Source organism: Acanthaster planci, linkage group LG14, assembly GCF_054643075.1.
Source record: "Acanthaster planci isolate LZ-2023a linkage group LG14, COTS_SCS, whole genome shotgun sequence".
Classification (NCBI taxonomy): domain Eukaryota; kingdom Metazoa; phylum Echinodermata; class Asteroidea; order Valvatida; family Acanthasteridae; genus Acanthaster; species Acanthaster planci.
Window position 1 is genome coordinate 9,024,934 of NC_141790.1, and position 12,494 is coordinate 9,037,427.

At 46.9% G+C, this 12,494-nt stretch overlaps 1 protein-coding gene across 1 annotated transcript in view; it reads left to right on the top strand.

The window, feature by feature from the left end:
• The window catches only part of LOC110980748 (uncharacterized), a 73,158-nt gene that overhangs the window by 3,075 nt on the left and 57,589 nt on the right, over window positions 1-12,494 (top strand). The window contains exons 2-12 of the mRNA XM_087145806.1: window positions 108-268; window positions 841-934; window positions 1,384-1,546; window positions 1,986-2,113; window positions 4,500-4,772; window positions 6,017-6,148; window positions 6,440-6,610; window positions 7,492-7,674; window positions 10,396-10,590; window positions 11,113-11,361; window positions 12,008-12,193. Of these exons, the coding sequence (XP_087001932.1) occupies window positions 108-268; window positions 841-934; window positions 1,384-1,546; window positions 1,986-2,113; window positions 4,500-4,772; window positions 6,017-6,148; window positions 6,440-6,610; window positions 7,492-7,674; window positions 10,396-10,590; window positions 11,113-11,361; window positions 12,008-12,193 (1,935 nt within the window). The remainder of the gene's footprint in view (window positions 1-107; window positions 269-840; window positions 935-1,383; window positions 1,547-1,985; window positions 2,114-4,499; window positions 4,773-6,016; window positions 6,149-6,439; window positions 6,611-7,491; window positions 7,675-10,395; window positions 10,591-11,112; window positions 11,362-12,007; window positions 12,194-12,494) is intronic.

The following is a 12,494-nucleotide window of genomic DNA, read 5'->3' on the forward strand; positions in this document are numbered from 1 at the left end:
AATGGATAACCAGCTAAAACTTCATGTGAGATGTATTTGCTTTTAACTGGCTCCCTGCTAATTTTTGCTGAATATAATCAGACCCCGTGCTGTTCTTCGATCTCCAGACATTCTGTACGACAATTTCCTATTCGCCTCTGACACCTACCTGCACAGCATCTTCCAGTTTAACGTATCGGACCCAAACCTGCCATACACAGCCCTTCAACTGGACACCAGGACCATCGAAAACCCGGTGGCTCTGGCCTTCGACCCGGTCACAGCACAGGTAAGGTTGGGAGTGCACAGTGAAGGCGTTAAATGTTTTAGTGAAATTTTCAGACACCACTATTAAACGTTTGGCCAGCACGTCTTTCACACCTAAGAGATTTGATGAGCCCAGATCTTTTCCAAACAGTGTATTGAAAACACTGGACATAGTATAAAATGTACGTCAGAAACACAGACGAATACTTGTAAATAAAAAGCGAATAAATTAAACTTCCCAGAGACTTCTCAGATTATCTGGAAATACAACACTTTTTCAAAATCAGCTTCGTAAGGACCAAAAGTTCACAAGTGGTTCACAGGAGGGTCACGGAACTTTGGGCAGGGTTGATTCAAGGGGGAAATTGAGGAGTTCCCACTCCGCAAGAATTAGTTCAATACCCCCCCCCACACCTCCCAAATACATTTTGGTAAATGTAATATTTAGAAAAGAGGGCTCGTGATGAATGTCATTGTCTTTCTCCTAATGCCCGGAGAACTTCTACATCGTCACGTTCCTAAAAAACTGTATTAGTGATGCGAAACCTTTCCTCAATGGACGTTATTTTCTCCCGTTCGTCAACTGTTGCCTAGGTGTACTGGTCAGACGTTGTGCAGAACACCATACGCAGAGCCTACATCTCCAACGGCTCCCAAGAGATTTTGTTCACGCATGAACACGTGGAAAGTAAGTGAAGGAAATCCTCCAAGGAAAACTTTCAAAAGTCAAGCAAAAAAAATATAAGCCAGTTTCATGGACTTGCTAAGTGCACTTTTTTGAGTAACTACATACATTTTGGTCGAGAGCTAAGTGGCTGTAAATACATAACTTCTTCATCTAAAGTGGAGATCGTCAGTCTGAGTTTACAGTAGTTAATTCTTTTGTGAGTGTGTGTGGTTCTGATAAGAACCAAAGGTTACTCTCCGGTTCTTTTTAGAACCACACACGCTCACAAAAGAGATATTTTTGGCATGGTACCATCACAAACCTATTACTTTGACTTGCCACTGTCACCATGAAAAGTTTCAAATCTCAAATTACGGCAAGTACACCAGTTGAGTTTCCCATTATTATACGAACTGACAATAGGTCTTGTTTTTTTCTGACCTTTGATCTCTGACCTTTCCTCCCCGCAGCACCTGATGGCATGACAATCGACGCCACCTCTCGCCTCCTCTTCTGGACCGACATGGGGCTACCCAGCATCCAGGTGGCCCACCTGGACGGCAGCAATCGCAAGATCCTGGTCCGGACAGACATAGAGCACCCACGGGCGATCCTGGCAGACCCCGGCAACGGGTAAAAATTGGAACTGGACCAGTAGTCAGACCGCAGAGCTGTGTTCACCGAGCAAAACAAAAAGGCTCATTTACTGAGTGTGTGTGTGGGTTTTTGACGCATCAGATTTTTCGATGCATTAATTCAGAATAAAATATTCAGATATGCTAAAGCTGTTCACATGTTTTTGAGCTTTTCACAGGTTTGTGCATAAACGCATAGCGAGTTTGCGTTCGATGTAATTTAATAAAGCTCTTTGTTCAAATCAAGTGGCTACGGCTTGATGTGTCACATGTATCTATGGGAAATGGTTTCAGCCACCAGCCCTTGGCTACCATAGACACCTGTATGTTCAGCCGCTGCCACAACGTTTGGGTATGGATTTAAGTAAAAGTTTACCTTGAACCTCATCTTCAACTAGGGCATTTACCCCGACAGGTTTTTTTTATTTCCCAAACAGGCTCTTGTATTGGTCCGACTGGGGCAGAGTAGCCAAGATTGAGAGGGCATGGATGGATGGCACCAACAGGATGGTGCTAGCGAACACCTCGCTTGGCTGGCCGAACGGACTGGTTCTTGACTTCCAAGGTACGCTAGTAGGATGTGTGTCTGAGTATGATCCAGGCCAAGAGAAAAGAAGACCACTCCGAGCAAGTTTGGCTCATCGGGCCAATTTTTTTGTCTTTTTTTTTTTGCATGAAACAATTACAAAACATTTCTATTCTCCTTACATGGCATGCCAGTCCATGGCAGGTTGCGATGGACCATCTTTGCCGTAGTCAGGTCACAAGTCCATTCAAAGGTCGCCTCGCAAGTCAGTCTCAAGTCGCACTTCAAGGCCAGTCACAAGTGAGAAGGGATGAACCGTGGAGAAAAAAGGCTAGTGTAACGATCCACTGGAATACATGTAACTTGTGACTTGACTTGATAACTTGAGATGAATTTGTAGTGACCTCTAAGGGTTTTTGACTGGACTTGACCACGGCAACCCTTTCTTCACTCCGTAATGATGGCATCCTCAGCAACTTGTAATAAACCTCCAACACGATAAACTGATTTTCTTTTCACACCGCACCTTTTTGATGGAGGGAAATTCTTCAGAGTGGATTTTGAAATATTTGAAATCTTATTAATATTTTGTCTGTCTGAAAGTTGTATAATAGTCCAAAAAATCAGGCTTATGTATCTAAAACTCCTTTGTCTCTCTGTTTCATTTCTGAGGCACCACTTGCTGGGTTTTGATTGATCCGAGAGTGCAATATTTTAAAGGGGTACAGAAAAGAAAACCTTCTTTCCCCAATTATAACCTTTAAACAATAACTGACAAGACCATCTTTCAAAATCAACAAGAAATGATGGAACACGTTTCTCATTTATGGCTGAAAAAATTTCCCTAAAATTTGCTTCCGTGAGTCCCTTTTTCGCTAATTTTAAAAAGGCTCATTATGTATTTATGATGACATGCTGGTGACCCCTAAATGCCACTAGGAGATATGGTTGTAGACGGTGTGTATCTTGCACGCAAATCTCGTGGTGTAGGTATGCTCAAAATCCAATGTTCTTGCGCGGTTCTTGTCCACTATGTTGATTGTTCCATCCATCAAGTTTAAGTGCAAGATTTGTGGTGTTTTTGTCATAAAGTCAAACATACCTCGGTCTAGTGCAGTTTGTAGTTTCGGACAGGAATCTTATACACTGAGACTTGGTCTCTCCGTTTCTGTGCAATAACGTGTAGAATCGATCGTTCCCAGACAGCACATTAAGGGTTGACTTTAAACCTTCCCGCTTGTCGCAGATAAAAATAATATGCCAAGGGGTTTTGAGGACTCCGAATTGAGAAAAGTGAGGCATAAGCCTTTATTGCCGACTGCCCGTGTTGTGTTGCATCTGCCGGTGACGGCCGTGCTGTGTTGCTGGATTGCGGCCTGATTTGGGACCGCAACAGCAGCCCCGCAACACTGCCAGGTTCCATGCCGTCGTCCTCCTTCATCGATGACGAAATGGTTACTTTCACAGGAATCGAATCCGCTGACTTTCACGCGAAGAATCCTGTATGAGTTTATCTGGTTTTCTTCGACACATTGAACATTGTAGACTCGTCACTAAACAAGCCCGCAAGTGGGTCGCTGTCTTTTTCTAGAAGCTACACATGTGTGCACGCATTACAAGGTAGCCCTAGATTCAGCCCAAGATTCAGGTCTGGGTACTGTCGCCTACCCTGAGTCTCTGACCCTGTTATCCTATGAATAGTCTGTTGCCACACTGCACATGAACACAAGTGCACTCTCACATGTATGCCACGAAAAATATGTTCCTCTCAATCTTCAACGTCTAGTACTCCATTTCGGAACAAATCTCACACGTATTTTGACCCGCTAAGAGTAAGATGTCAGGTTTATACATCTTTGAGATTAATGCATAATATTGTGGATTTTCTGCAATGTCATCAAAACTCCTCATGTTAATGCATTTGGGCCACAACAATGCCTGTTTACTTTTATCTTCATGCATGCTTTAAGCATGCCTTTTGTGCCTTTCTCCCAATTGACGTCATCAGCCTAACATAAAACACAAAATTTGAGCTCACGTGTTTCCGAAATCCACCGATCTGGTCGTGGAAAGAAATTGCCCATTACTTCTCTCGTGTTGATTTTTAGAAGAGAAATTTGTTGTATAATGGCTTTTGGGTGGCCAGTCGGCCTCCAAAACCTTAGATGTCAAAATATTTGAAGCCTTTTCCATAGCACTTTAATGTTACATGTTACCATACCTTATGCATATTCATGATCAAAAGCCAAGTTTCCCCTTGGTCCTGCAACCGTCGAACCTTCATACCTTCTTATACTGTATTAATATATTGCACCTCTCAGAGGGTCGTTATGCAAATCTAGTATTGGGTTTCAAGTAAATTTCTCATAACTCTGAGTAGCCGCTGAGTAACTTGATTGCGTTTTCTTTTTTTACAAAACAACAGCTAATAAGCTGTATTGGTGTGACGCCCAGACAGACAAGATCGAAGTCCTGGATCTAGCCACGATGGCCCGGAGAATCCTTGTGGACCTGGGCCCCTCCGCTCACCCCTTTAGCATTGCCCTCTATGGCCCCCACATCTACTGGTCCGACTGGGCCAGTAAGGCCCTGATGAGGGCCGACAAGGCCACAGGCGCCAACAACGGCACGGCGGGACCAGTCGACTTTGCCCGGCTAAACGGGCTGTTTGCGTACAGCCGGCAGGACTACTCATCATGTGAGTGACCACCACCAATCTTCTCTCTTGCTTTCCATCTCATGAGTGTGAAATCCTCTCGATCAATTCAGGGTGCAAGACTCGACAGTGCACAAGTTTAGACAACTACAGTTCACAAGATCTGACAAGAGAGGATTCTCAGTCACATGATTTCTGACGGTCAGTGTTCAATTTACACAGATGTACGCAGAAATGCGCGCGCCTTCGACATCTCTTAATGTTCAGGCATACATGAAATTGCCAACAGAAATACACAGATTCGAAACTGCCTGCACCTCCATGGATGTGGTCCGCTTCCTGAAGTGCCCTTTGGCCCGTCGTGAAAAAAACCTCTCTAAGCCAGTGTGTAAGATTTGACAATGAGCTAGTTGCATGCTCAAAAGAAAAGGTCATTGGAGAGCATCGTACGTGTGCGTAAGGTGGGCCACGTCAGCGTGACCATACACCAACTTGTACTCATTGGAAGTGTTCGAACTCACGTTACGTCAGGTGCTTTTGTTGTCAAACGACCTTACCTTTTAGAAATACCGAACCAGCTCATTTAAGTAGCACTGTTGATGATGAGAAATTGAGTTCTCGTCTGTTGTCTTTAGGGCTGAGTCAATTCAAATAATTCACTGTTCAAATATTCAACCTTCAATTTGATCGAATATCCAAATATTCAGTCGCACCGACCGGCAGATTGTTGATGAACAAACCATATACAAAATCAGTTGCAATAACGCACACAATTGTATATAATGATCAATATAATAGCTTCTCACATCTAAGAGTATCTCCATCCAAGATTTAGTAAGATTTAAGAGATGAACAAGAAAATTTCTATTCCTTTTCATGAATAATTTTCTTTAAAATTTTAAGATTCTTGACGCTTTTCATTTGAATCTGCTTGAAACAAGCCTCCATAATGCAATTTTTCTCATTTACAACAAAAGGAAATTTTTCCTTTTCATGAATTTTGCATTTGAATATTCAAATTTGAAAAATAATGTTCAAATATTCGACAATTGATTCGTTTATTCGGATATTCGGCATAGCCCTAGTTGTCTTGCGACTCACCCTCAAACTCACTCCTGTCCGAGTTTTTGCAGCTCGTCAGCTGTTGTGTCCTCCGTTGCCCTCTAAGTGAAGGGTCACTGTGACTGTCTTGCTGTCTCGCAGGCACATGCTCTCGGAAAGCAGGAGTTTCATATTGACCGTCTTAGTACTGTCACTTTTATTTCATTTTCTTTATCAAATTTCAGTTTCCAATGCGTGCATCGATGGCTTAGCCAATGGCGGGTGTTCCAGTCTGTGTTTGCCGACTCCCAACGGCCGAACCTGTGCTTGTCGCGATGGGAGCACCCTGGCCCAGGATGGAATATCCTGCTCTGGAAGTAGGTCCCATTCTTGCCAGTCAGAGAGGTTCTTACAAGCATAGGGATACAGTCAGCGTGCTGGTTAAGTCATTAGTTTGAGTGGTCTGGTGCCATCTTTATTAACACCTATCCTGAAATGTGACGAGGCAGTGATATAGAGCACTACACAAAACATGCATAACTGTTTCTGCTAGTGTGTGGAAGTTTCATTCATTATTAAATCGGAATATTTGGTTCAAATGGAAGGTCAGATATTTGAATATTTGAAGTACGGCATTGACTCGGCCTTACTTTGTGCCCAACTTCCAGCCATCCAGTGCCGGGCCACGTTCCCACACGGCCGAGTGCAGGCCGACTGCCAGCGCCTCCCCGGCTCCACCTGCAACGTGGAATGCGACACGGGGTACCAGCCGAGTGACAGCCGCATCAGCTGTGGCCCAAATGGATTCTGGGACGTGGCCACCGATTCCGTGTGCGAGCGTAAGTAGTCGAAATGTGTGGACTGGATGGCAAACTCAAGTCAAAAACTCTGCACCGTTAAGTCAATTTGGCAACCTCGGGATTTGCAGTATCCCTCGGGGGAAACAGCAGGGCATTTGTACTTGGCACTTTACGGTGCCTCGCAGTTAAGATGACCATTGACCTGATATTGCTTTAAGGTATTCAGTGCACAATTGTGATGTTTGTATTTAAGTCAAAGCATGTTCCCTAAACCTATTAACACTTGTGTTACCTTGTATAACAATGGAATCCGTAATGCAATACAGTGCTTGGCCGGTTTGGGGTGGCACTGCAAATAGAGGGCTGATTTCTGAAAGTTGCAGATTTTCATGATCGTGCCGTCTTCAAAACCATCCACTTCATTTACTTTTAATATCACTCGGCTTTTGAGGGGACTGAAATGTTGAATTCAACTCACGGTGCACTGGATTGGTTGCAAAGAATTGTTAATGTGCGCAGCTTACGTCAACAAGATCGTCAGTCCAGATATCTCAACATCATCCATCAGCCTCCGACCTCGTTCCCCGTCACTCCTTCAACCTGGCCTTAGTTACTATTTTTTTTGGTGACCGATTTTATCCTTACACTGTATGCTCAGTGTTGTCCGAGAGCTCGCAAAGAAATTCACAAGTTTACTCGGGTGGGATTCGAATGCACGACCTCCTGCGTCACTCGGGCAGACATCTTTACCATTCGACCATCAAGCTTGCCGGCTGGTCCAAGGCAGACGTAGCAGCGGGTACCAGGCAACACTAAGTGCTACGGATATAGGTCGATCTAAAGGCAAGATAAGCAAAGTACATCTTTGGAAATGCCAATTTACCATCACTGTTCCCTTTTTGTCTCCTTGCTTGCGGCAGAGGTGCAATGCCCCAACCTGGCGGTGCCCCAGCAGGTGACCGTGGTGGCCTGCCTGGCACCCCACGTTCATGGTAACCTCTGCCGGTTCCGCTGCCAGGCAGGCTACAGGCGAGTCAGCGGTGATGAGGAACTGACCTGTGGGGTGGACGGCCATTGGTCTGGCACCGTACCCACCTGTCAAGGTGAGAATGCCTGGACCCAAGAGGGACCCATACCACTGTTAACTTGTCCTTTTTTATGCCACAGGTCGTGCTTTTTGGCGAGCTGCGAAGCAAGTGTGAGCCTATGTAATACCGATTTCCATCTTCTGTCCTCAAATGTTAAAGTTTTGCCTAGCAGGTCCATAGGTGTTTAAATGTGTCATTGAGTACTTGTTTGCTTCCGCGTGGAATTCCATTAGTATTTAAATAGTCTCATTTGGCATTAATGCTTAGAAATTTATGAATTCAATGAAAAAATTATAAAAGTTGAATGTTAACATTTTGAGTTGTATTTTGTACTTGCCCTGTAGTACATACAGTACAAATATACTGAGCACTCCTGTAATATACATGTATGTATAAACAGTGTTCAGACACATACAGATGTACATGTACAGCATGTGGGGGAAATATAAGGGATGGGGGGGACTCCAAGTGACAGATGAGGATGTTTGTTGGGGGAGGGGTATCTGTAGGAGGAGGATCATGGGAACAAAGTAAATGTATGTAGAAAGTGGATGAAATGCTGGATAAGGTTGGTGTAATGGTTGGGCTGGATAAGTGGGATGATGAGACAGCCAGAGTAAGAAGTGAAGGGAATGATCGGTAGGGGTGGAGAAGGGGATGGATAGGATGATGGGGAGGGGTGGAGTAGGAGATGGATAGGATGATGGGGAGGGGGTGGAGTAGGAGATGGATAGGATGATGGGGAGGGGGCAGAGTAGGAGATGGATAGGATGATGGGGAGGGGGCGGAGTAGGAGATGGATAGGATGATGGGGAGGGGGTGGAGTAAAAGATGGATAGGATGGTGGGGAGGGGGCAGGTTAGGCGATGGATAGGATGATGGGGAGGGAAGGAGTAGGAGATGGATAGGATGATGGGGAGGGGGCGGAGTAGGAGATGGATAGGATGATGGGGAGGGGGTGGAGTAGGAGATGGATAGGATGATGGGGAGGGAAGGAGTAGGAGATGGATAGGATGATGGGGAGGGGGTGGAGTAGGAGATGGATAGGATGATGGGGAGGGGGCAGGTTAGGCGATGGATAGGATGATGGGGAGGGAAGGAGTAGGAGATGGATAGGATGATGGGGAGGGATGGAGTAAGATATGGATAGGATGATGGGGAGGGGGCAGAGTAGGAGATGGATAGGATGATGGGGAGGGGGCAGAGTAGGAGATGGATAGGATGATGGGGAGGGGGTGGAGTAGGAGATGGATAGGATGATGGGGAGGGGGAAGAGTTGGAGATGGATAGGATGATGGGGAGGGGGTGGAGTAGGAGATGGATAGGATGATGGGGAGGGGGTGGAGTAGGAGATGGATAGGATGATGGGGAGGGGTGGAGTAGGAGATGGATAGGATGATGGGGAGGGGGCAGAGTAGGAGATGGATAGGATGATGGGGCGGGGGCAGAGTAGGAGATGGATAGGATGATGGGGAGGGGTGGAGTAGGAGATGGATAGGATGATGGGGAGGGGTGGAGTAGGAGATGGATAGGATGATGGGGAGGGGGTGGAGTAGGAGATGGATAGGATGATGGGGCGGGGGCAGAGTAGGAGATGGATAGGATGATGGGGAGGGGTGGAGTAGGAGATGGATAGGATGATGGGGAGGGGGCGGAGTAGGAGATGGATAGGATGATGGGGAGGGGGTGGAGTAGGAGATGGATAGGATGATGGGGAGGGGTGGAGTAGGAGATGGATAGGATGATGGGGAGGGGGCAGAGTAGGAGATGGATAGGATGATGGGGCGGGGGCAGAGTAGGAGATGGATAGGATGATGGGGAGGGGTGGAGTAGGAGATGGATAGGATGATGGGGAGGGGTGGAGTAGGAGATGGATAGGATGATGGGGAGGGGGTGGAGTAGGAGATGGATAGGATGATGGGGCGGGGGCAGAGTAGGAGATGGATAGGATGATGGGGAGGGGTGGAGTAGGAGATGGATAGGATGATGGGGAGGGGGCGGAGTAGGAGATGGATAGGATGATGGGGAGGGGGTGGAGTAGGAGATGGATAGGATGATGGGGAGGGGTGGAGTAGGAGATGGATAGGATGATGGGGAGGGGGTGGAGTAGGAGATGGATAGGATGATGGGGCGGGGGCAGAGTAGGAGATGGATAGGATGATGGGGAGGGGTGGAGTAGGAGATGGATAGGATGATGGGGAGGGGGCGGAGTAGGAGATGGATAGGATGATGGGGAGGGGGCGGAGTAGGAGATGGATAGGATAATGGGGAGGGGGTGGAGTAGGAGATGGATAGGATGATGGGGAGGGGGCAGAGTAGGAGATGGATAGGATGATGGGGAGGGGGAAGAGTAGGAGATGGATAGTATTTTCTCGTTTAATTTAGCAACCATATTTGTTCAACTTGGATGTCTCTTAGTGGATATCCATCCTATCCATCTCAAATTCATATCAAGCAGCGAGCCATGGCGGCTTTGCCGTTCTAGTTAAGGGTTGTGTCGGGACAGAGTGCCTGTTTCCCATTCTGGCGTAGCCCCCATGGTCGTAGCAAGTGGGGGGAGGGGTAAACTTCCCTCCCCCAAAAAATATCGATGAATAAAAACAGGGGTGAATGAAATGCTTAAGAAACAAAACTGAGAGAAGAGGTTGAAATAACGTCATTAAACAAAGTCAAATGTTGGGGACCTCTGTCACGAATTTTGGGTATCTGATATGACGTTGGATCTCTGTCCCTTAGCTGTCACCTGCCCAGCACTCCAGACCCTCCCCGGTGCCATCTTCATGCCAGGGACATGCCCTGAACTTGCCTCCCCCTACAACACCACCTGCCACGTCCTCTGTCGCCAAGGCTACCTCTTGAACGGCGTCGCGTCCCACACGTGCCAGGCCAACGGGGAGTGGACGGATGCCAACCGACAGTCCAGCTGCGTTGGTGAGTCCTTTGACTCAGATCGGAGACTATGGGCAAGTTTGTGCATTGAACTAGGCTGCCTTGAAGGTTGAGAATAAATTTATTTGCAAAAATGAAGTGTACCAGATAAAGAATTGGTCGTGTATCCATTCCGTGAAAATCAGTCTTTTTCTTGGACTGTAATCATGAGTATCAGTTTAGCTTTATATTGGCCAATCACAGTCAGGATTTTGAAACTTTTTGATCCTGCTTTGACCAATTACATTTGTTTTACGCCCTACAGCAACTGGTACCCTTTTGAAAAGACATTTACTTAAATCTTTTGACAAGTGCTAGTTAATGTTTGACCGGATCACTTCATGCATGAATTGCTTGGTTTGTGTGTCACTCAACCCCTTGACCCAGTGAGAATGTTGAGAAAGTTTATTTTAAGTAGAAATGATTATAATCAAGGTACCCTAAGCATGAGTATGTTATCGCTGGGTTGGGAGTGGGTTCTATGGGATCCTATAAATTGACTTTCACACCGTCTCCACTTTGCAGACGTTTCTCCGCCCGACTTCGGCACCTCCTGCCCTGCCAGCTTCAACCTGACCGCTCCGTCCGGCCATGAGGCGGTCAACGCCACCTGGCCCGAGCCGCAGCCCCGGGACAACTCGGGCCAGGCGCCCACGCTCAGCACCAATGTCCGCCAGCCCCTGCTGCTGACCGAAGGCCGGCACTCGGTCACGTACCACGCCAGTGACGGGGCCGGCAATGCCGCCATCTGCACCTTCATGATCGAGGTCACAGGTAAAACCCTGGGGAAATAATTCAGTGGAAAGCAGTAGTGTGCCACCAAGAGTTTGCAACACGTTGGCCAATCACAATGTACGAAATTTGTCGACCCAATGCGCGTTTGGAAAGGGTCGACAACTTTCACGCGTTATGATTGGCCAAACGTGTTCTAAGCTCTTGTTGGCGCACTATTGTAATCACCCGTATTGCCTGCATATGATTGCATACATTGCCCCCGCCCATTGGTTTGCATTTGTTTAGCCACCATTGGGACCGTGATGAAGTAGCTTAGTCCTTAGTGCACCTGTCTTTTTTCGACCCCGTGCGTTAGACGAAAACATTCAGAGATTTCCTGCACCCGCAACACAGATGACATCATAGCATTTGCTTTTTACAGTCGTGGGTGACATCTGTCTGCATCCCCCAGGTTCCCTTTTTAGCCCGGAGGGAACAAGTCCAATCAAGTCGGTGGGAACAGTGGGCCAGGACAGAGCAGAGGCTGGTAGTGGAGTGCCTGTTCAAAGCAAAGGATTCAAACGGGCTAAGGGCCCCTTGCTTTGCCTGAGGGTAGCTTGGCTTTTTTTATGCCAAAGCCAGACTGGTTCCCAGTCATAATCAGACTGCCATTTATGGGTTTTTTGGCCTTATTTCAATGTGCCAGTCCTGAGGTGTGCCTATCTGGGACACCCAATCAACGGCTACTTTGAGAGCTGCACCCATCACCTGGGCTCCGTCTGCGTCACCCAGTGCAACGAGGGTTTCGCCTTGCACGGCTCCCATCAGCGAGTTTGCTTGCGAGAGGACGACGGCAGTATGGTGTGGACAGGCGACCCGGCCAGCTGTCAGTGTGAGTAGTGTCGGTCTGTTCCTTGGTCAGTCTGTCAGTTCGTCTGTCCATAGGTTCATCAGTTCATCCTGAGGTTGAGTCAGTTTGGATAGTTGATTGTTTGAGTATTTCCACCTGCCATTCAGTTGAATATGCACATACCTGGTTGTACCAGATCCTCCAGCAGTAGAAACTAACTTGAATTTTTTCCCTTTTTTATTTCATAGATGGGTCATTCCATGAAGTTGGGGCACAATTTGTGACGGTGTCCTTTTTACATCGGTAACTTTTACCACCTGTTTTGACCTGTACAATAGATCAT